The sequence below is a fragment of the Gorilla gorilla genome, chromosome 12 (assembly GCF_029281585.2).
Source record: "Gorilla gorilla gorilla isolate KB3781 chromosome 12, NHGRI_mGorGor1-v2.1_pri, whole genome shotgun sequence".
Classification (NCBI taxonomy): Eukaryota; Metazoa; Chordata; class Mammalia; order Primates; family Hominidae; genus Gorilla; species Gorilla gorilla.
This window is the reverse complement of record NC_073236.2, coordinates 112,007,080-112,029,686: the sequence shown is the minus strand read 5'-3', so window position 1 is coordinate 112,029,686 and position 22,607 is coordinate 112,007,080. Positions and strand designations below refer to the sequence as shown.

The window sequence follows — 22,607 nt, the reverse complement described above, 5'->3', positions numbered from 1 at the left end:
TGATGATTTTACTAATGATTTTGCTAATCATTAGTAAAATTTTTACTATTGATTTTGCTAATCATTAGTAAAATTTTTACTATTGATTTTGCTAATCATTAGTAAAATTTTTACTAGTGATTTTGCTAATCATTAGTAAAATTTTTACTGATTCATGTGAAGAGAAGAAACTTGGATATTTTATGAAGGAAAGAATATGGCCAAGAGGAGAAATTCTTCTCTGGGCTTCAGTTTATTTATCTAAAAACTGAAGGACTAGAATAAATAATTTCCAAATTTTTCTAGCTCTGAAATAAGACTTTAAAACCCTGACGGATGCTAAAATGGGCCTTTGACACCACTCCCCTACCCCACCCCACAAAGTACTATAGTTATTTTTAGTATCTGATGGTCAAGCTTCACAGAAAGCTCTCAGTTTGGTAACAAGGAAGTAGCTCTGAATTTTAACCCTGACACTTTTATTCAGGTAGGATGTATGAGAAAATTTTCTTTTCTTTTTTTTTTTTGAGATGGAGTTTTGCTCTTGTCACCCAAGCTGGAGTGCAATGGTGCGATCTCAGCTCACTGCTACCTCCACCTCCACCTTCAAGCAATTCTCCTGCCTCAGCCTCCTGAGTAGCTGGAATCACAGGTGCCAGCTACCATGCCCAGCTAATTTTTGTATTTTTAGTAGAGATGGGGTTTCACCATGTTCGCTGGGCTGGTCTGAAACTCCTCACTCAGGTGATCTGCCCACCTTGGCCTCCCAAAGTGCTGGGATTACAGGTATGAGCCACTGCGCCCGGTCCACTTTAGTTTTCTTACTCTTCTGCCACTTCACACATAAAATCATGGTAAACATTTAGCTAGGTGGATTTCCCCTGGAATGAATCATTTTAGATGAAGGTTTATTCCTTTATGTAACTCAACTTTATGAATTTTTGATGAAACTTTTTCTAAAGTGAAATACATGCTCTATTTTTATACAAAATTTAATAAGTACCATATAACCTTTTCTTGAAAAGAGTCATCACCAGTAAAATCAATTGCTATATTGTGTTGTAAACACAGTAATGTTCTTTCTACACAGATGTCTGCAAACTATGGCCTGCAGGATGTTCTTGTAAGGCTTGGGAGGTAAGAATGGTTTTTACATTTAAAAAATGTTGTTAAAAAAAATGTGACCTTCACCATATATGGCTTGCAAAGCCTAAAATATTTACTATCTGGCCCTTTACAGAAAAGTTTACTTACTCTTGCTCTAGAAAAAGATGTACAGGCCTCTTCAACAAATGTCTCCAACTAGATTCAATTTTATGCTCTGTCACCAAAGGAAAGTATTTTTATCTTGGCACAGTGTCTGACAGAATAGTTCTAATATTTGTGGAAAAATAAAGGTCATTGGTATTTAAAATTCTTTTGTTGCTTCTTCTCGTTACACAGTCTCCTACTCATCCTCAAGTTTTCGTCAGTCACTATAACTGCCTCTAGCAGTCTCTTCTCTAACTCCCACCTTTCTAATCTCAGTGGAAATTTGGTAACACAGCTTATAAATATTTTAAGGTAAGGTTAAATTGGTTACATGAAGACCCTAGACCTATTTTCTGAGTAGAATACAGGTGGTTTGGTGCAGCAATTTGGTGACTTATTTTGATTGACCCAAAGCCTTTTTGTTTAGTTCCACGTTCTCTATTACCCTTTGGAAAAGCAACATTTCAGGACGAATGAGGTGTTACTGTAGTATACCTGATCATTTTTATAACATAAAATAGCATTACAACTGAAAAGATATTCATCAAAAGACTGAACTGCAGTAATTGGAGTGGTAGGAATTTCTTGGAATATGTGAATTTATTACTAGTTTTACAATGAACATACATTACTTTTGTAATCAGAAAAGCTACCTTAATTTAAAAAAAAAGAAAAATCAGAAGGATCTGTCTACTCAATCTTACTGACTTAACTCAACAATTTTCATTTGGCATATTTTCTATCATAATTTGATCATAGTTTTTAGAGGTTGTAAATACTGTGTTTATGTTTTTATTTTGATTCATACTTGGCTTGCTGAAAAATACGCTGTAAATATAAAATACTGCAGTAATGCCGACAATCAGCATGGTGAAAGGTGACAGTCTCTTTGATTTCTGCTCAACTCATTATTTTATACAATAAGCTCAGACGACTAATACCCAATTTGGATAATGTTACGCTTGACAAAACACTTTACTTCATTTAGTCCTCACAACAACCCTGTGAGGTAGGTACATTCTCCGAGGTAAAATGACGTGGGCAAAGTTCCCTGGCTCGTTTGGGGAAGGGCTCAACAGCCGGGCCAAAAAAGGTCTTTGGGGGCGCAAGTCTTTGGAGGGCAGGTCTTTGGGGAGCGCTTTGAGTAATATTAGAGCTTTCACTAAACCCTGGCCTCTTACGTCCCCTCCCCTGAGATTTACCTTTATAGACTCAAATTCTTTCATGCCAGGAAGGCAGGTTGAAGGCTTCGAAAACCTGCAGCTCATACCCAAAGCTAGCACTGTCTATCCCTGGAGACCCAGCGCCCAAGAGCTCCACTGGGCGCATAGCGCACGGCACGCCTCCTCCCCCGAGCCGCAGACTGAGTAACTGGCCCCGGACTAACCTGACCAGGTCGGTCATGCAGGAGCCCACCACTACCACCGCCGCCACCTCCTCTTGCCACTGCCTCTGGGGTTCCCCAGACGCCGCCATCGCTCAAAGGTGCTGCAGTCCAACCTGGACGGTGACCTCTGCCCTTTGCCCGACCCCGTAACCAGAGACGCCACTCCTGCCCTCCCTAACGACGCGGGCCTTTCAGACGCCTACGCGGGTCGCCCACCTGACTGCCCGAAATCACCCCGCCCACCAAGTGTCCCCTCTTCTTCCTGGAATAGTCTCCGTGCACAGCCTCACGTAACAGGGCCCTCCTGATATGGCGAGACTCCGCGCTCCTCGCCACTCACGGGGCAGGCGCTGAGGAAGGAACTCTCAGGCACCGCGGGGACGCCTTTCCGAGCGCCCGGCTCGGCGCGGCGCGGGGGCGCGCACGCCGCCCAGCTCCGGGGCGCAGAGGGGGCGGGGCGGGACGTCCGGGGAGTGCGCACGCATCCTGCCCGCGGCGCGCGCGCAGGTCGGTGCGTCGGTCGGGGGCGCGCTCGGGTACCTGTACCCCACGTAGTCGCCGGTTACCGATCGGACTAAGTTCCAGGTACCTGGACTGGGGCTGGTGCGGGGAGGTTGGATCCCGAGTCGCACAGGTGGCGTGGAGAACTGTGGTTTAAATATGGCCAGGGGACTCGCCTCCTCTTCCTATGGAGAAGGCCCCCGTTCCAAAGATGCCCTTCTCATCCCCATCACGCTGATTCCCTCAAGAACGAGCCCCCAAGGCCAGAGGCGTCTCTTTCTCCGTATCTGGCCCATCCCCTCGTCCCTGTAAACCCCGAGTATTAGTTCCTTGTTGCCTGATGAGGGGAATCATACAGTTTGGAAGAGGGGAGAGTGTCCCTTTTTAAGACGTCCCCTAGAGTGGGGTGGTCATTCTTCGGGTCTGAGCTAACTTGTTTTTCTCAAATGTTGCCCCTTGGGGGAAATTGCTTCCCCAGTGTAACTTCCCTCGTGCGCTGTATGACGTCGACGTGACGCAGCAGGATGCCACCCCTTTCCGTTCCATGACGTCAGCAGGGCACATGTTTCCGTGTTTGTCATCTCATTTTAATTGCAAGAACCTGGATGGTGCTTTAGACGACTTTGTAATCCCCAGGCCTCTCATCAAAGGACCTTTTGTAACTTTATTTTGGGGTAGCAGACCCTTGCAAAAATTGTAATTTTGCATTTTCCTTTTGCAATACGTCAAAATCAGGAAATACAAATTGCAGGAGTAGCATTCAGGGGACTCTGACCACCATAAATATTTGTATATCTGGGGTGTATTATAGTGCTGCCATGCGTAAGAGTTACTACCGGTGGTGACTCCCGGTTCTCTGCACCAAAGGGCCAGTGTTTTTGGCTAAGTGACTTCTGATTTTGGAGTCATTGTATTCCACTCCCCACCCCCCCCTTTTTTTTCAGAGAAGTCACACCTCCTCATGGTTGAAATAGATTTTAATACTGCGTGAAACCTTGCACTGTTAAAAAATAGCATTATGGCTGCCCTGGAAATAAAGAGAATTCATTCCCTAAGGTGTCATTTTAAAGTCACGACCATTGCTGAATTAATACGTATTGTTGTCACTTAGTATGGTTTGGCTTCTAGAGCAAGGTTGTTCCCTTTAACATTTGACTAGTGAATCACTCAGACCAGGTTCAGCAGTAGGTCAGCAATAGTCCAGTTTGTTTCTAGTGGTAAAGCAATCATTTGTTTAAATTTGTTACTTTTTGTCTGTTCACATTTTATAAGATATACGCTTTACAAAATCACCTTGATGCTTTTCTCTTTGGTGATAGAAGTTATCAATGTTTATTTGAGAGAAAGATGGGTATAGTGGACTTGGAGAATCCGGATTTGGATTCTGATCCTCCAGCTTCCAACATTCAACAAGTTACTTTATTTTGCTGAGCTTTAATTTTCTATTTGTCAAGTTTCTTTAGCTTCCACTTGTCAAATGGGAACAATTATTGTTCTCAGGGAACAGAGTTGGGGAGATGTAAATGAAATTACAGATAGAGATGAGTAATATAATGCCTGATAATGGGTAGATAGGTGTCTAGAATGTGTTGGTTCTGTTTCCTTCTTTTGTAGAAGCAAGAGATAAAGTAATAATAGGTACTGTGGGGAAAAACACAGAAGAACAATTCTGTAATATAGGTGAGACCCTTTTGCTTTTTTATAAGATAGGTATATTTGTACTTAGCATATGACTTTGATAAGCATCCCTTCAAGAATTGTGACATAGACATGAAGGTGGAAATGTTGGCGAATAGAAAAAAATAGGCTTCAAAATTATGATGTGGATTAGTATACTGTTCAGAATCAAATTATAATAATTACCCATATTATCTGCAAACTGGGAATTAAAATTCTTTACTACCTCAGGCTTGTGAAGATCAACTGCAGTAATATATATGGGCGCTCCTTGTAAGTGATAAAAACGTTTAAAAAAGTACATGATTTTTATGATTGGTAGTACAGTGTTAGATGTTTAGTCTTACTTTGAAATGAGAGACTAGTCAGGGGGCGGTCATCTGTTAAGCGGTCAGAAGAAGAGCTTGTTTTATATTTACAAAAAGGATGATTTTAGAACTGAAGTATGAATATAGAGGTGTTAATCTCGAAGATACTTCCGGTTGTCATCACTATATAGGGTCAAAGTGTTATTATTTTTTGAGCTATCAAATTAGCAAATAAATTTATTACTTACTATCTGAAATAATAAACTGAAACAGGTTCTAATTTTCAACATTTATTTTAGCAAGGACTTGTAAGTTTTCATGTGGTATAATGTATGAAAATAGAACCAGAGCATCATTTACTGGTAACTTGCTGGAAATTAATTTTCTTTTGATGTGTCATTATTCTTTAAAATTGAGGAAGGAAACGATCATTTGAATCGACTTTTTCCTCTGAAGGAAGAGGCTTTCATTTAGAAATCTATTAAGAAGAATTCGTGTACTCCCTCCCCCAGCCCTATGAGTTTCCAGATAATTTAGATATGATGTATTGGTTCTACTTTTGTGGTTTTAAGTGTAAGGACTTAGTGCCTTAAAGTCAAATACCTTAAGATCCATGTTAGTCTGTGTTGCTTGATAGCTGCATAGATGTATGTTTTCATAATTTAATTGTCAAGTAGATTTTTGTTTTATCTATCCCTTGGATTTTGTTATATCTATTCCCCTACCAAATTCTGGGGAGGGGGCACATTATCTTCTCTCCATACTGAAATATTTCTCTAACTTTTGTCCCCTTACTCATTTATTTATTAAAAAATGTTTATTGAGTGTTTAGCATGTGCCAGGTATTTCTGTTAAACCCTGGGGATTCAAAACATAGACCCTGCAGGGAAGAGATCACGTAAGCGGGTAGTTATACTACACTGTGGACGCAAAGGTATTAAGAAAGGTGTATCAGCAATAGGCCGGGCGCGGTGGCTCACGCCTGTAATCCCAGCACTTTGGGAGGCCATGGTGGGTGGATCATGACGTCAAGAGATTGAGACCATCCTGGCCAACCTGATGAAACCCTGTTTCAACTAAAAATACAAAAATTAGCTGGGCGTGGTGGCATGTGCCTGTAGTCCCAGCTACTCGGAAGGCTGAGGCAGGAGAATCACTTGAACCCGGGAGGCGGAGTTTGCAGTGAGCCGAGATTGCGCCACTGCACTCCAGCCTGGCAACAGAGTGAGACTCTCTTGCAAAAAAAAAAAAAAAAAAAAAAAGAAAGATATATCAGCAGTAAATAATTTCTAGTAAGTAATAGCTTCAAGCAGGTCAGCCTGTTGGTATATGGTATTATCCATCAAGTTTTTACTCCTTGTGGGGACACACAGGGAGAGATTGCTAACTCAGTGATGTGTGTGTTTTTGTGTTGGGATAGAGGATTGTTAGCGAGGGCTCCTTGGACTCAACTAAGGTAGAACGAGTCAGTTGTGAGATAGAGTGGGACCACTTTGAGTAGAGTGTGGCAGTGTAGAAATCAGCTTTGGGAAGGAAGAGGGAATTGTATTTCAGGAGTTCCTTCTGTTCCTGAAAAGCAGTGATGTAGTCCCAGTCCTGAGTAGCTGAGCAGCAGTGAGGTGGTTTCTTCTGGAGGATCATTGGAAGAGGCTGCGCTAGAGATGGGAAATGAATTATTTATTCATGCAAGAGGAACTGCTGTATGCTGTCCAGTTTTCAGGCAGAGTGTTGTATCTAGTCCATTTGTAAGCCCTGATCATTATTCTTTCCTTCTGCTTTCAGTGGTGATTTACAAGTCAAGTTAAAATGTCCCCAGAAGTGGCCTTGAACCGAATATCTCCAATGCTCTCCCCTTTCATATCTAGCGTGGTCCGGAATGGAAAAGTGGGACTGGATGCTACAAACTGTTTGAGGATAACTGACTTAAAATCTGGGTATGTACCAGAATGAATTCAGTCAATGTACCAGAACCAATTCAACCTTTACCTAATGACAGCCCTTCCTTACCAGACTCATAAAAATTGACCGCCACAGAAACCCGCCAAGTCATCATCTCATCATATGTTGATTCAGTTGGTTTTGTTCAGTTCTTGACATTTTATGTTTCAGGTTATTTTATTTGTGTTGTGGACCATTGTTTTATGACTAGAATGTTCATGTCTTTTTTTCTGTTTTTTCTTTGTGAAGAGCATGCCGTCAGAGTTTTAAAAGTGTGTTTTTCATTCATTGGCTTGTTTTCTTATTGTGTTTGCTGCAGTCCAGCAACAAACATATTCTGAATCTGATACCATTTGGTAAACTCTCTTAATATGAAAATTATAATAGCTAGCCAAAATGGGTCATTTCTCACAATGGGGTTGAAACAGCAAGATCTCACACCTAGAAATGTTGCATTAAAAAACAGATTTTTTTTTCCTGAAACAAATTTAGATTTACAAAAAAGCTACAAAAATACTACAGGAAATTAGCATTGTTATAATATTGTTAATTGTTCTACAGGTCTTATTTGAATTTTGCCAGTCTTTCCATTAATGCCTTTTTTGTTCCAGGATCCAATCATCATGTCTCCTTAGTCTCCCCAACAGTGACAGTTCCTCAATTTTTCTTTGCCTATCATGACATTGACACTTTTAAAGAGTACTGGCTACTTATTTTGTAAAATGTGCACCCACATGGGTTTGTCTAATGTTTTCTTTTCATTAGAGTGAAAAATATGTTTTTTTCCCAAGTGTAGTACAGATGTGTTGTTGTACCATCCTCAATGCATCAGATCAGGGAATATATGATATCCATATGCCTTTTTACTACTAAGTTAACTTTGATAACTTGGTTAAGTGATCACTGTAAAGTTAACTGATTTTTCTCCTTGTAATTAGTTAAGTACTGTATTTTGCTGAGTGATGCTTTGAGACTTTGCAAATACCCGGTTTCTCATCATCCTTTTGTCCATTAATTTCAGCATCCATGGATGATTCTTGCCTATAACTATTACTACTCTGGTGCTTGTCTAAGTGTGCTTTTTCTCTTTTTCTCATTCCTCCCCATTTATTAATTTGAATTCTACTGTAAAGAAACACTCTTCCTTCTCCTTCAGTTATTTATTTATTCAGTTATTTACTTATGCCAGTATGAATTTTTAGGTATTTATTTTCCTCTGTGGGTTATAAATTAAATATTATTATCATTTATTTTGTTGGTCAGTTGCTCCAGCTTTTTGTCATTGGGAGTGCTATCAAGTGGCTTTTGGGTCTTTTTGACATATCCCCATCATTTTTGAGTCCTTTCTTACTAGAAATGTTGCCTTTTTTTTTAAGATGGAGGAAATTTCACTGGACTCTGGGATTTGTGGGAAGCATAGGTATTGGGCACTAGGGCAAGTTTGCAGGGGCCATGCTCAAGGTACCTTCTTGGATATGGCATCCACAAATGAAGCTGTTGATATGGACAAAGATGCAGCCAGGAATCTCACTGACCTGGTATAGGGCCTCCTGAAGAAGCCACCATGGCTTGAGCAGGGGCAGCTAGCTTTAGAATGAGTGGGGCTCCTCAGGCACACACTGTACTACTATTGTCTAGTCTGGTCAGTATAGATAACAAAGATGATGGCTGGGGTAGGGGCAGCCTAGATTCCAGGTGGTAGAGTTGTTCCTTTCAAGGGCATCCACCTTTTGCCATTTCCCATCTCTCTCCACTTAGGTGCACCTGGAATCACTGGGCCAGGGCCCCAGGCCCCAGTCTGGCAGCCAGATGTACCAATAGAAGCCTAGTCTCTGCAGAAACTCTTCTCTAAGAGTTAGATCCATCACATACTTGAACCCTACCTTGGTTGGGCTGGTTCCAGGTGGGATTAAGTTGAGCCAGCATTCAGGCTAGTGGTTAGGGTATGTCAAAGTTTCCCCTTCTTCCACTGGTAGGTCTCATTATCTATTGTGTCCACCTCCTCCATGAAGTTCTTGTACATCTTGTCATAGAGGATGCACACCATATTTTCCTCTTCACTAGGCTCCAGCAACTGGGCCAGCAGCTTGTGCCCAGCTGGGTCTGGAGCAGCTTGTGCCCAACTGGGTCCACATTGCTCAGCTGGGTCCGCCATTGCTTCCCAGGTGACAGGGAGCTCGTGGTCTCTGTGGAAGATCTCTGGTGATGGTCATATCAGTGTCTCTGTGGGTAGTACTTTTCACACATGTCCACTATGATGTCACATGAAGCTGATTTTTCAAGGTCCTCGGTCTGCACCATCTCTGCATCCCGTAGTCTGGCAGGAGGCAAAGCAATGTGCATGTCAGTGTCTTGTCACAGTGAATGGTGCCCTTGTGTGTCTCCATTCATGATGGTGCCATGAGGTTGCTGTGGGACCATTTGGGTAACAGGATGGACTATGAGACAAGCATGCAGTGCTGGGTTTGGAGGGATGTTAGCAGTGGTGGCAGCAGCAGTAAAAGCAGAAATGTTGTATTCTTGATTCTCTTTCTGCTTTCTCCTTGTTAGACTGTTTGCCTTTTGCCATCTACACACCTTGCTGTTGTTTGACCAAGCTAAAGACTTGGGTATAAGAATACTGAGTTAACGTTCTTTAGTGGTAAGATAAAAAACTAAGACACTTCTTTGGAATAGTAGGATGCTTTTGAAAACATCTGATATTATCTTCAATTTCATTAATCAAATACTTATGGAGCATTTACTATTTACTAGCCATTTTGCTAGTGTTAGGTTAGCTGCTTTTTTGTTGAGGCAAGAGGATTTGGTAGAAAGAACTCTGGTGGAGTTGATAAGAAGACAGCTTTAACTTTTTTTTTTTTTCTTCTAAAAGTTAACTATACACATTAGGGGATTTATAAATTAACTCTCATCCTTAGATAAGCCAGGGATTGGAAAGTGACTTTTTAGGGTTTTTTTTTTGTTGATTTTTACTGGTTTAGAATTTTTGCCATTTAGTCAAGCAGCAGGCCTGGTGCTCAGACAGACTTCCCCAGCTTATAAATGGTGGTAGGAAGTGGGGATTCTGAAATAGAGACTGTATATAGGATTCATTCAGTCTGAATTTCCACATTATTATAGACAATCTAGATAAAGATTGGAGCCTCCTAAATTACAAAATGCTTTCTTTAAATGGACTCCATCTGTAATTGAAGTCATCAAGATCAGATCTCAAGAGGGTATTTTCCAGTTTCCCTCACTGTAATTTTTGGCCTGCAGAAAGTAGAGTGATGTACTTCCTTTACTGTGCTCATTTCTTCTCAGTTTGTGGTTTTGACTTTGATTTCCTCTTTCTGGGATCTTTAAATCAGTATATTTTTCTTCTGGGTCTGAGAATAAAAAGATTTTCAAATGGATCACTGGATATTTCAGAGTAACTCTTCAGGTTTTCCCACACTTTCATGTTTCTTTCCTTCTTTGATTAAAAATAACATCTTTATGTCTGCATTGTGCTCATCTCTTTTTTTCTGTGTTTTTGAAGGTTTAAAACTGTTGGTCTTTTCATAAGTTCCTTTGGTTCAGCAAGACTGCGCCTAATCCTATTTTCTTTTCCTTCCCACCTCAGGTCTTCTGGACCTAGCCTATCTTGCATTTTACTGCTAGGAACAAACACATTAAGGATTTTCTTCTTTTATTGGAATGGGGTGAGCTTGGAGAAAAGAAGGCATTTCAGATGTCCATTGATAGTCTTAAGTCTGCGTAGCCAGAGGCAGTTCCCATTTTCTCACTGGATCTCAATTTTTTATCCATAAAATGGACAATCAGATTAGATGACTGAGGTTTTTGCAGGTCAAAAGTCCTGCAAAAACAACTCAAATGTCTATCAGGTGATGAATGGATAAACAAATTTGGCATATCAAAAATAGAATATTATTTAACCATAAAAAGTAGTGAAGTACTGATTCATAGTACAACATGATGAACCTTGAAAACATTGTGCTAAGTGAGAGAAGCTCATTACAAAAGGTCACATAGTATGTGATTCCGTTTATGTGACGTGTCTAGAATAGGCTAATCCATAGAGACAGAAAGTAAATTAGTGGGTGCCAGAGGCTGGGGGAATCAGAAGGGACTGCTTGAGTGAGGGATTTCTTTTTGGAGTAACAAAAATGTTGTAAAATTAGATAGTGGTGAAGGTTGCATAGCTTTGGGAATATATGAAGAATGATCAAATTGCACACTTCACAGTGATTTTATGGTATGTAAATTACATCTCAGTAAAGCTGTCATTAAAAAAAAAAAAACCAAACAACCTGAGCTGGGCACGGTGGTACATGCTTGTATTCCCAGCTACTCGGGAGGTTGAGACAGGTGGATCACTTGAGCCCAGGAGTTTGAGACCAGCCTAGGCAACAAAGCTAGACCCCTTCTCTAAACAAAAATAAAGAAAAAAAATAAAACCAACCCATCAACCAGGAATGTTCATTGACCTGAATATATAGGACATAGAAATAAATCTTTCTTTTTTAGCATGTCACAGACATTCTTTTCAGAGGTAATGAAGACCTGACAGGGGCCTGATGGCTAGTGGACTGGTGACTGGTATATGTAAAGTGATATCAACCTGAAATTCTTACTCTTTGTATCAGTATCCTGAGAAACCAGTTACGTTTTTCAGCATAAAGTCTTGTTGCTTCTTTTTCACAGATTCCCTTTTGGGTGTTCTCAAATTCCTGAATGTTTAGTTGAAGATTTAAGTGCCAATAGTGGGATCTGATGACAAATTTGAAATGAATCCACTAGTCCTAGTGTTTTTTTTTTTTTTCGTGACAGAGTTTCGCTCTTGTTGCCCAGGCTGGAGGGCAATGGCGCGATCTTGGCTCACCTCAACCTCTGCCTTCTGGGTTCAAGCGATTCTCCTGCCTCAGCCTCCTGAGTAGCTACAGCGTCCGCCACCATGCCTGGCTAATTTTTTGTATTTTTAGTAGAGATGGGGTTTCATCATCTTGGCTAGGTTGGTGTCAAACTCCTGACCTCAGGTGATCTACCCACCTTGGCCTCCCAAAGTGCTGGGATTACAGGCGTGAGCCACTGTGCCTGGCCTAGTCCTAGCTTTTTCTGGATTAACTGCCTGAAAAATATGTGACATGGCATTTAATGACATTTAATATGTATGGAATTTACTTTCATTAGCTTCAAAAAAGAAATAAAAATACCTCTACCCACATTCATAAAATGATATGAAAGACCTTGTTAATCTGGAACGTTATTGATGCCTTTTATGTAGTACTTGTCTGAAAGATTCAGGGAAGTTCTTTAGAAGTTCATTAACAATTCCTTCTTCAATCCTTCCATCAGCCGAAGTGTGAATTTCTCGTTTCTGTAACAAAACAATGACAGAGTTAGGGAAAAGAATGGCTTCTTTTTGGTGTGTCATTTGGCATTCCTTTCTTTTAGATCTTCAGCAGACACAGTTATGAGTGGTAGGATCTACATGTCTAATTTCTATTAACTCGAAGAGGTATACCCTATAGGACACAGTATAAATAAAAGTATAAAACAAGGAGACAATTTTTAAAGGTCACAAGAACCAGTCTTATTACATGTAGCCACTTGGCCTGGAAGAGATAAGGTCTAAGTATCTATATTCTAGATCTGGTTCATAGGAGAAATAGGCAAGAAGCTAATCGAAGCAAGATTTCTTTTTTTTTTTTTAAATAGCAATTCATATATATTTCTCTTATGGTACCTAGATTTTTCTACCTTACTTAATAAGACTGTGTATGTTTCTAAACTCCATTGCTAGACCCATCAGTATCTTAAGGGCCAAGTTCTTGTTTAATTTATGTTTATACCTCCTTAAGATCTATCTTGGTACTTTTCACATGTAATGTAGTAAGTAGGATTTGAATGGATGAATGAATGAGTTAGATGTTTTCCTTGAGAAACTACTTGTTTTGGGTATCAAAGTGGTTTGTTCTTGTGGTTTGGAAGGATTTTTATTGGCCTGATAGTGTATTGCTTACTTTCTGTTATGCATAATTCTTTTTAATGACATTCCCTGAAATGAGTTGACATTTTTGAAATTATAGTAGGCCGGGCGTGGTGGCTCACGCCTGTAATCCCAGCACTTTGGGAGGCCGAGGCGGGCATATCACAAGGTCAGGAGATCGAGATCATCCTGGCTAACACGGTGAAACCCCGTCTCTACTAAAAATACAAAAAATTAGCCGGGCATCGTAGCGGGTGCCTATAGTCCCAGCTACTCGGGAGGCTGAGGCAGGAGAATGGCGTGAACCCGGGAGGTGGAGCTTGCAGTGAGCCGAGATCGCTCCACTGCACTCCAGCCTGGGCGACAGAGCGAGACTCTGTCTCAAAAAAAAAAAAAAAAAAAGGAAATTATAGTAAAGTGTATTATCTAATACTGGATTTACTCTTGCAGGTAAAATACAGACTGAGATCTGAAGGGACCAAATTATTAATTTTAGAGAATTATTCCATGAGCTTACTGTTTATTAGTTCTTTGCTCTGTGTTAATTTGATCACAAGCATGTGCTATTTGTAAGATGCCATATTTTGTCATTTTTAGTGATTTTTCTAATCTTGAAAATGTCTAAGTGTCTGTTCAGCATTCTGGAATGATGCCTGGCAAATACAACAGTGAGGAAAGCAGAGAGGGCTCACTGCAACCTGTGGCAGCTGAGCCTCAGTATCTTTTTTCAGCATATTGCAGTGACTCAACCTTACTGGCACATGGCTGTGTTTGGGGCATCTGCTGTGACATCTCATCCGCCCACAACTACCTATTGCATTTTTTTGTCCATGTTCTGAATTTCATTACTTAGTTAAAAATAGATACTCAGTGTAAGTACTTGATTACTAAATAGACAGAACACTTTTAAAGGATGAGTGCTGTAAGCTTTGAAGACTGATCTCAGTTTGGCTGCATGAGTCTCTCTAACTGGCAATCTGAATCTTCATTAGCCTTGTGTCTGGAAGGAAGCTGCTGCCCTGGGAGGCAATAGTTTAATTTTTGTCTATGGCCATACCACCTTGATTGCGCCCAATCTCGTCTGAAGATGGGCAGTTTTTAATAATTTAGATTTAGTTGTTCACTTAACTTTTCTGTACTTTTCCCTGATCTCATTCCCCTTTTTCCCCACGCCTGTCTTCATACTTTATGTATTCATTATACATAAATATATTCCTCAACAGTATTATTTTGCGTGTTTAAAAAGTTTGTACAAATGATATACTATATATATTCATCTATATCTTGACCATTTTACTTAGTATAAAGTTAATGAGATTTATCTGTGTTGATATTTACAGCTTTGGTTCTTTCCTTTGTGCTGATATTTTGTATTCCATTGTGTGAATATGCCCTTAATTTTAAATTCATTCTTCTGCTGATTGACTGTTACACTGTTTAAATTATTTTTTTGACAAAGAGTGCCACAGTGAACATTCTCTCACATGTGCACAAGAAAATATGTATGAGAATATTTTCTGGGACAGTTTTTTGAACTGAGTTTATTTACCCATTAGTGGTTGTAAAATCAATTGAGTGAGTCACCCAACATTAAAAAATGAATGAGAACAAAATGGAAACTCTCAAAATGTGTGACAGTAAGAATAAGCACTGTTTTGTGAATTTTCATTTCGGTTAAATAAGTAAGTATGTGTATACTGGGTCATAATGAAAATATGTGTGATGATCAAAACTTTGAAAGCTACCCATCAAAGGTATATTCCTAGAAATAGAATTACTAGCTCTTAAGGTGTATACATCTTCTATTTTATTAGATATTGCCAGATTGAATCATTTTCCTTCCATCAGAAATGAGTTTCTACTATTCTGTAGCCTCACCAGTACTTGATATTGTCAAACTTATATTTTTGCCAAGCTGATGAGATGCGACCTGGTATCTCATTATGGTTTTAATTTGCACTTCTGTGATTGCTATTGTGGTGAAAAGTCTTTTAATATGCTTATTGGCAATTCAGATTTCTTCCTTTGGGATATCCTTTGTTCGTCTTTTAAGTGGATTGTTTGTATATTTCTATAGATTTTAAAGCATTCTTTGTGTATTTTGGATACTGATCTTTTGGTAATTACATGTATTACAAATATCTGCACAAAGTCTGTGGCATATATTCTTATTTTAGTGCTCCTGACATCCAAGAGTTTTGATTTTGATGAAGTTATATTCTATAGTATTTTCTTTTTTAGATTTGAATATATGTGCCTGTGTGCACGTGTGTGTGTGTGTTTGTGTGTATGTGTGTGTGTGTGTGAGAGAGAGAGAGAGAGAAAGAGAGTTTTAAGAAATCTGGGCCTATCCAAAAGTCACACATCTTTGTTTAAGAATTTTAAAGTTTTCCTGTTTCCTTTTTTGGTCTTTAAATGGGAATTTATTTTTTCTGTAATATGGAAGGAGATAGAGATATTGTCTCCCCCACCCCCCCACCGTATGGATAATTGGTTGACCTAGCCTCATTTATTGAGAAGGCCATCCTTGCCCATGGATGTCAAGTTTATATCACACATGGGCCTGTTGCCAGGCTTTCTGTTTTGGTCAGTCAGCCTCATTGTCCTTGTGCCAGTTCCATACTTTCTTAACTATTACAGTCTTGTGAAATGTCATGATAGCCAGTAGGACAAATTCCCCCCTTCCATCTTGTTCTAATTCTTAAAAATTGTCTTGCTTAACCCTGTGTTCTACATACGTTTTTGTAACCTCATTTAAATAGTTGTATACTGTTTCATTAGGAAACATACCATAATTTAGTTAACAAAAAAACTTCTTTTTAATTAATTGAGAAAGAGAAATGAAGAGAGATTACCCTGATGAGAGGCAAATTGAGAATTGAAGGTTAGAGAAGCTCTCTCTGAGGAACTGAGATTTAAGTTGAATCATGAAATAGATGAATATAGTAGTTCCCCCTTCTCATTAGGGGATATGTTCCAAGACCTCCCCTAGTAGATGCCTGAAACCTCTGATGGAACTCTGTTGCTGTCAGTCAGAACACGTTTATGTTGGTGTCTTCCACCCACAAATTTAATGCCTTTTCTGTTTCAACTGAGCACGTAGCACATGCTGTAGCTGTTATTTTTGCAATTTGAGGTGCAAAGCAAAACTAGCACAAATTTCTTTTTCCTTCTTCACAATTTCATGGTTAGAAGATTTGTTCTTATGTTAGGTCTTAGCAACATCAGCATATTTTTTTTTCATTCCTTATTAAGTCAAGAACATTTACCTTTTTCCTTAAAGGAAGCACTTTATGGCTTGTTGTTAGTGTATCCGAATTGCCTGCATCACTACTCTTGTGCTTTCCCGAAGCACTTTATTCAGTAAAATAAGGATTACTTGAAGTCAAGCACTGCTGTACCAAGGCAGTTGATCTGATCACCAAGACAGCGACTAAGTGACTAATGGGTGGGTAGTGTAGACAGTTATGCTGGACAGAGGGATGAGTCATGTCCTAGGCGGGACAGAGCTGGAAGGTGTGAGAACAATCTCAGAACAGCATGCAATTTAAAACTTATGAATTGTTTCTGGAATTTTCCATTTAATATTTTCAGACCAAACATTGCGTTTTCTTGACCAAGGGTCAGGGTTGGCCAAGGGTAACTGAAATCACTGAAAGCAAAACCATAGATAAGGGGGGACTACTATACATCAAAAGTCTTAAATTTGCATACTTCTTGGCCCAGTAATTAAAATTTTGCTGATACATAGGAATATATGCATCCATATGGGCACATTTTATTTTATGGTCCCAGAGAAAGACCTCCAGATAATCAATCTGGCAGTCCTCCAATAAAAAGGCCAGAATGCTGCCTGATAACACTACAGTGAAACTCAGTCGTTGACAACACCCATGTATAAAGGGCTTCAAATTTTCATGTTAGAAATGCATTCTTTAACAGAAATGTACAGCCAGGAATCATCAGTCTGAGGAAAGCCATCAACATGAAAGACAGAGAGCAAAACAGAGACAATGCAAGGTACAGAAGAATTTTTTTAAAGCTATAATTAATGTCCTTATAAAAATAAGATAAAATACTGCATTCATGAAACTATGACAATATGTCTGTTGGGCCAACTTCTGTACCTGCCCAAATTATCAATCAAATTTAAAACTAGACATTTTCAGACTTTCAAGAACTCAAAAAATTTATATCCTTTTCTCCCTTTCTTAGGATGCTAGTGGAATATATGCTCCAACAAAGCAAGAAGGTAAAACAAGAAAATAAGTGATTCAATACAGGAAGGGAAGACCTAAAATAATAGCTGTATGGCAGACCTAGAAAGCAGTCAATACAATTAAAGCAGTTCTTCCATACTGCGTGCTTACTGTTAACTTTATTACTAGATGTTTTATCATTTAGCTGCTATTGTGTAGGAATTCAGTTGTTTATTGGCATATATGAAAGCAAACACAGAAGTTAGATTGAGGTAGAATCAGAAGATACATGGGAAAATTTACTCAATAGTTCAACAATCTTTTATCAGAACACTTAAGATGACTTTGGAGAAAAGAAAAATAGCCAGGACCAGAAGAAATAAAGCAAGATTTGGCTGGGGAGGGTCAGGTGTGGGCAGAAGCTGGAAGTCAGATTGGACAGGGGTTGGAACACAGGAAGCCATCTTTAGAGGGGTTGTGTGGCAGGATAATGTGATGGTAAGCATGTGGGTTTTTCAGTCAGTGAGGTCTGAGTTTGTATCCTAATTCTGCTTACAGCTTAATGACCTTTGATAGGTCTCATAACCTTTCGGTGCTTCAGTTTTCTCTTAAATGGGGATGGCATTAATGACCTCATTAAGTAGTTATGGGGGTGAAATGAGATAATTCATATAAAGCACTTACAGTGGTGCTTGGTCATAATGTTCATGTTATGGTGGGTGATATTATTGTATGTTGTGATATATAATAAATAATATGTGGTATGATATATTATTATTTCACTGTGTTATTGTTGTCACATTGTTATTTTAGAATCAGGGAGTCTATAAAGAGTGTCTGTGCAAGCAGTATAACAGGAACTATTGAATAAGACCCAGGCAAGCAGAGCAAAACAGGAGCTCACTCTCATCTAACAAAACTCAGAGAAATCATGTAGCAGAAATGGATGGGAGATCCAGAGATTTTTGATTCTGAGACAGCCTTCTTTCCTTGTTCATTGCTTTTTGCAAATCTACGGAGGTAGGAGAAAAATCACCATGGCTTCCTCTGACCCTGCAGGTGGATGAAACTTAGAATATTTGATTAGGTTGAAAAATGAATGGGCATGAAGATGCCAGCTGTTTTAGCAGACAGAACTTAAGAGTTTTTAACAGTCATTAGAGATTGAACACTGATTGTCTTGAGCGGATACATGCAACAGTTGTTAACAGAGGGGTGAAGAAGCCTCTTAAGATAGATAGTGCAGGGAATTCTGTCTGAAGATGAAGGGCATAAGCGGTGGGCTGTTGAACTCTGCTAGTGTGGGCAGTGTGTGGGGTCACAGATGTGCAAGAAGTTTGGCTGGAACTTAGGGTGTTTATCTAGGTACCAGAACATCTGGAAACTCAGTGAACAGTGCATGGTGTTGATATTTTAAGTGTTTTACTGAGGGCAGGATGTCCATCAGGAAGTATTCCTTGGGATTGCTAACCAGAAGGAAACATGGGTTCCTCTTACTCCTCATATCCCAGCCCATATTCTTTTCTACCCTGGGTAGTTAGCTGCCTGTCTAGACTTTTTGTGATCATAATAGTATAATACAGTAATATAAATTATTTTAATTAAACAGTTTATGAGCCTTTTAACATTACAAAGTGCTCTTGCATATGGTGTTTTATGGCCTTTTGTATTTTGTGCTTAAGATTGTAAGTGGTGGTGTTGGCCTTAACCCAATGAAGTCTGAAATCACTTTGGGAACTTTGTCTAGGCTTCCAGAGTCTGGGGTAGTAAGTGCCAGGATAAATTGGGGTCTGAGATTTTAGGTGGTTCTGATCTTGGGCTTTTCATGCCCTCCAATGACTTCATTTTAGGGTGACTTCATTTGGTATGGAGGTTGATGTAGGGGAAGAAGTGAAGGGAGGTAGCCAGTCTAATGTGTAAAGAAAAGTGGGTAGAAAATTCATCTAGTCTATTCCTGGCTCCACTTTACATTGTTCAAAGGAAAAAAAAAATCACTTCCACTGTTGTCTTTTGTCCCCTCTATTGTGTACAATTTTTAGATAGTATTTTTGGATTAGTTTTTGTTTTATTAGGATGACAAATTTACAAAATGCTTTGAGTTTGGAAGATAGGTGAGGGTTTTTTTTAGTACAGGTTAATATGCATATACATTTGTTTTAGGGCTCCAAATTAATTATTCTTATACCATCACTCGTATGTTAAAAGTCTCCTTATGCTTACATAGAAATGTAGAACAGCCTCTTTTCAGCTTCCATGTTACTTGAATAGTTTTATTTTTTGGTGCCGTGTTGCTTGAGAATTAATTTTGTAATCTTCCATTCAGGGCCACATTTCCTCAGTAATTTGGTTATCTTTCTAATGGCATGTTATGAAAGTTAAGTTTATCCCACTGACCTTGCTTCTCTTGACTTTTTGAAAAATACATCTTTTTTTTTTGTTTTCTGAGAAGATTTTTTATCTCAACCTTTGCTCTTGCCAATTTATTGATAACAAACCTTGAATCAAGTGGAAGTTTTGGAGAGCATTTTGATGTTCCACTTTTAAGTAGGTGTAATGCCCTCAGAATGATTTTTTTTCATCTGTGGACTCCTGAATTTTTGATTTAAAAAACATTATTTTAAAATTTTTGTGGTTCAGTAATTAACATGTTGGGTCAATTTTGGGCTTGGCACATTATGTTTTATAATGTGGTAAAATATACATAACATGAATTTACAGTTTTCATTATTTTTAAGTGTACACATCTTTGGCATTAAGTACATCACAAATGTGGCATTTGGAGACGTATATCTCCAAAACTTTTTTCATCTTGCAAGCTGAAACTCTCTACCATTAAACAACAACTTCCATTTCTCTTTTCCCCCAGCTACTGGCAGCCACCATTCTGGTATCTGTCTCTGAATGTGACTACTTTAGGTACCTCACTTGATGTAAGTGAGTCATGCAGTATTTACCCTTTTGTGACTGGCTTTCTTCACTTAGCGTAATATCTTCAAGGTTCATCCGTATTGTAGTGTCAGAATTTCCTTTTAAAGGCTAGATAGTATTTCAATGTATGTATATATCACACTTTGTTTATCCATTCATCGATCGATAGACACTTGGGTTGCTTCTATCTTTGGCTATTGTGAATAATGCTATTAATATGGGTGTACAAATACCTGTTTAAAGTCCCTGTTTTCAGTTTTTTGGGTATATACCCAGAAGTAGAATTGCTAGATCATATGATAATTCTGTTTAATTTTTTGAGGAACCGCTATACTGTTTTCTTTCTGTTTTTAAAAATAATTTCAACTTTTATTTTAGATTCAGTGGATACATATGCAAGTTTGTTACAAGGGTATATTGTGTGATGCTGAGGTTTGGGGTAGAATTGAACCTGTCACATGGGTAGTGAGTATAGTACTCAATAGGTAGGTTCTCTTTTTTTAAAAACAATTTTTTTTTTTTGAGCTATGGTCTCACGGGTCTCACTCTGTCACCCAGTTTGGAGTGCAGTTATATGACCACAGCTCACTGCAGCCTCAACCTCCTGGGCTCAAGCAATCCTCTCACATCAAGTCTCCTGAGTAGCTGGGACTGAAGCACATACTACCACACCTGGCTAATTTTTTGTATTTTTTTTCAAAATGGGGTTGCGCCATGTTGCCCAGGCTGGTCTCGAACTCTTGGACTCAAGCCATCCACCCACCTTGGCCTCTCAAAGTGCTGGATTACAGGCGTGAGCCTCTGTGCTCGGCCCCAGTAGGTAGTTTTTCAACCCTTGGCTCCCTCCTTTCTCCCCTCTCTTGGAGTCCCTAGTGTCTATTGTTCCCATGTTTAGGTCCATGTCTACCCAGTGTTTAGCTTCCACTTATAAGTGAGAACATGCAGTATTTGATTTTTTGTTTCTGTGTTAATTCACTTAGGATAATGGCCTGCAGCTGCATCTATGTTGCTGCAAAGGATGTGATTTCCTTCTTTTTTTATGGCTGTGTGCTATACTGTTTTCCACAGAGGCTGCACTGTTTTGCATTCCCACCAGCAAGACACAAGGGTTTTAATTTCTCCACATCCTCCTCAACACCAACACTTATTACTTTCTGTTTTTCTTTGCTTTTGTTTTTGTTTTCATAGTAGTAATCCTAATGGGTGTGTAGTGGTATCTCACAGTGGTTTTGGTTTGTATTTCCCTAATGTTTACTGATGTTCAGCATCTTTTCTTTATTATTATTGTTATTATTTTTTTTGAGACAGAATCTCACTCTGTCACCCAGGCTGGAGTGCAGTGGTGCGATCACAGCTCACTGTGCAGCCTCCACCTCCTAGGCTCAAGCAGTCCTCCCACCTCAGCCTCTTGAGTAGCTGGGACCACAGGCATGTGCCACCATACCTGGGTAATTTGTTTATTTTTTGTAGAGATAGGGTCTTGCTATGTCACCCAGATTGATCTCGAACTCCTGGGCTCAAGCAGTCCTCCCACTTTGGCCTCTTAAAGTGCTGGGATTACAGGCTTGAGCATCTTTTCATGTACTTCTTGGCCATTTATATATCTTCTTTAGAGAAATGTCTATTCAAGTCTTTTGCCCATTAAAAAAGTTTTTTTTGGTATTCATTGTATGATTTCTTTTTGGATTCTGAATATCAGTTCCTTCTCAGATAGATGTATGATTTGCAAGTATCCCATCCCATTCCATAGGTTGCCTTTTTACTCTGTTGATAATGTCTTTTAATGCCCAAAAGTTTCACTTTGACAAAATTTGAGGTACTTCATATATGTTCTCCAGTTGGTTAAATTTCTCTAGCCTGCCCCTCTGTTAGCATCATCTTTCTGTGCTTTCTTCCCTAGAAAGATCAGAAAAGGCTCTGGTGAAATTGAGCCAGACCTTTGTATCACTAGTATCTCCTTCTGTGGCAAAGGACACCCATTTACCAATGCACCTGCTTCTCCCATAGTAGAAGCCTTTTGACTGAGAATTAGTGACTTATAAAATATCACTCATTGTTATGATTATGGTAGTAGTGTATAGAACATGCTATGACATTGGTTAACATAAGCAGCTCTATATTGGCAGGAAGGACAGTAATATAACAATAGCTGTTATCATTAATAATTTTTCATTGTAATGTAAGTGCTTTGAAACGTTTTGTTGCATATAATCCTTCTAATAATCCCTTAAGGCAGATGAGGTAACTGAAACTCAAATAAGTTGTGTGACTTGTTCAGGGTTGCATAGCTAAGCCATTCCATCTATAACAGTTCTCCCTTGTTATTTTCTGTATCAGAATCTGTCCTATTGCCAATTTCAAGCTTTTATTTATTGTTTGTTTGTTAGGCCTGTCTCCCTTAGTAGAGGAGACAAGGCCATTATCTGGCATAACAGCTGTGTCTCCACCACCTAGCATAGGACCTGGCA

At 39.2% G+C, this 22,607-nt stretch overlaps 2 protein-coding genes across 21 annotated transcripts in view; one reads left to right on the top strand and one right to left on the bottom strand.

The window, feature by feature from the left end:
• RBKS (ribokinase) overlaps positions 1-2,933 on the bottom strand; it is a 110,553-nt gene extending 107,620 nt beyond the window's left edge. For all 7 annotated transcript variants that reach the window (XM_004029034.5, XM_055377656.2, XM_055377658.2 and 4 more), the window contains exon 1: positions 2,618-2,933. In XM_004029034.5, the coding sequence (XP_004029083.3) occupies positions 2,618-2,706 (89 nt within the window). In that variant the 5' untranslated portion in view covers positions 2,707-2,933. The remainder of the gene's footprint in view (positions 1-2,617) is intronic.
• The window catches only part of BABAM2 (BRISC and BRCA1 A complex member 2), a 452,513-nt gene that overhangs the window by 1,755 nt on the left and 428,151 nt on the right, over positions 1-22,607 (top strand). For 6 of the 14 annotated variants that reach the window (XR_002004718.3, XR_008676775.2, XM_055377655.2 and 3 more), the window contains exons 1-2: positions 3,093-3,202; positions 6,886-7,037. Coding sequence is in view for 12 of the 14 variants with exons in the window: in XM_055377655.2 (XP_055233630.1) it covers positions 6,910-7,037 (128 nt within the window). In the remaining 2 variants the exon portion in view is untranslated. Of the gene's footprint in view, positions 1-1,069; positions 1,117-1,416; positions 1,543-3,074; positions 3,203-4,732; positions 4,799-6,885; positions 7,038-16,959; positions 17,033-22,607 lie in introns of those variants that run through there. The other 8 variants (XM_055377652.2, XM_063695985.1, XM_055377654.2 and 5 more) reach the window with 6 other exon arrangements.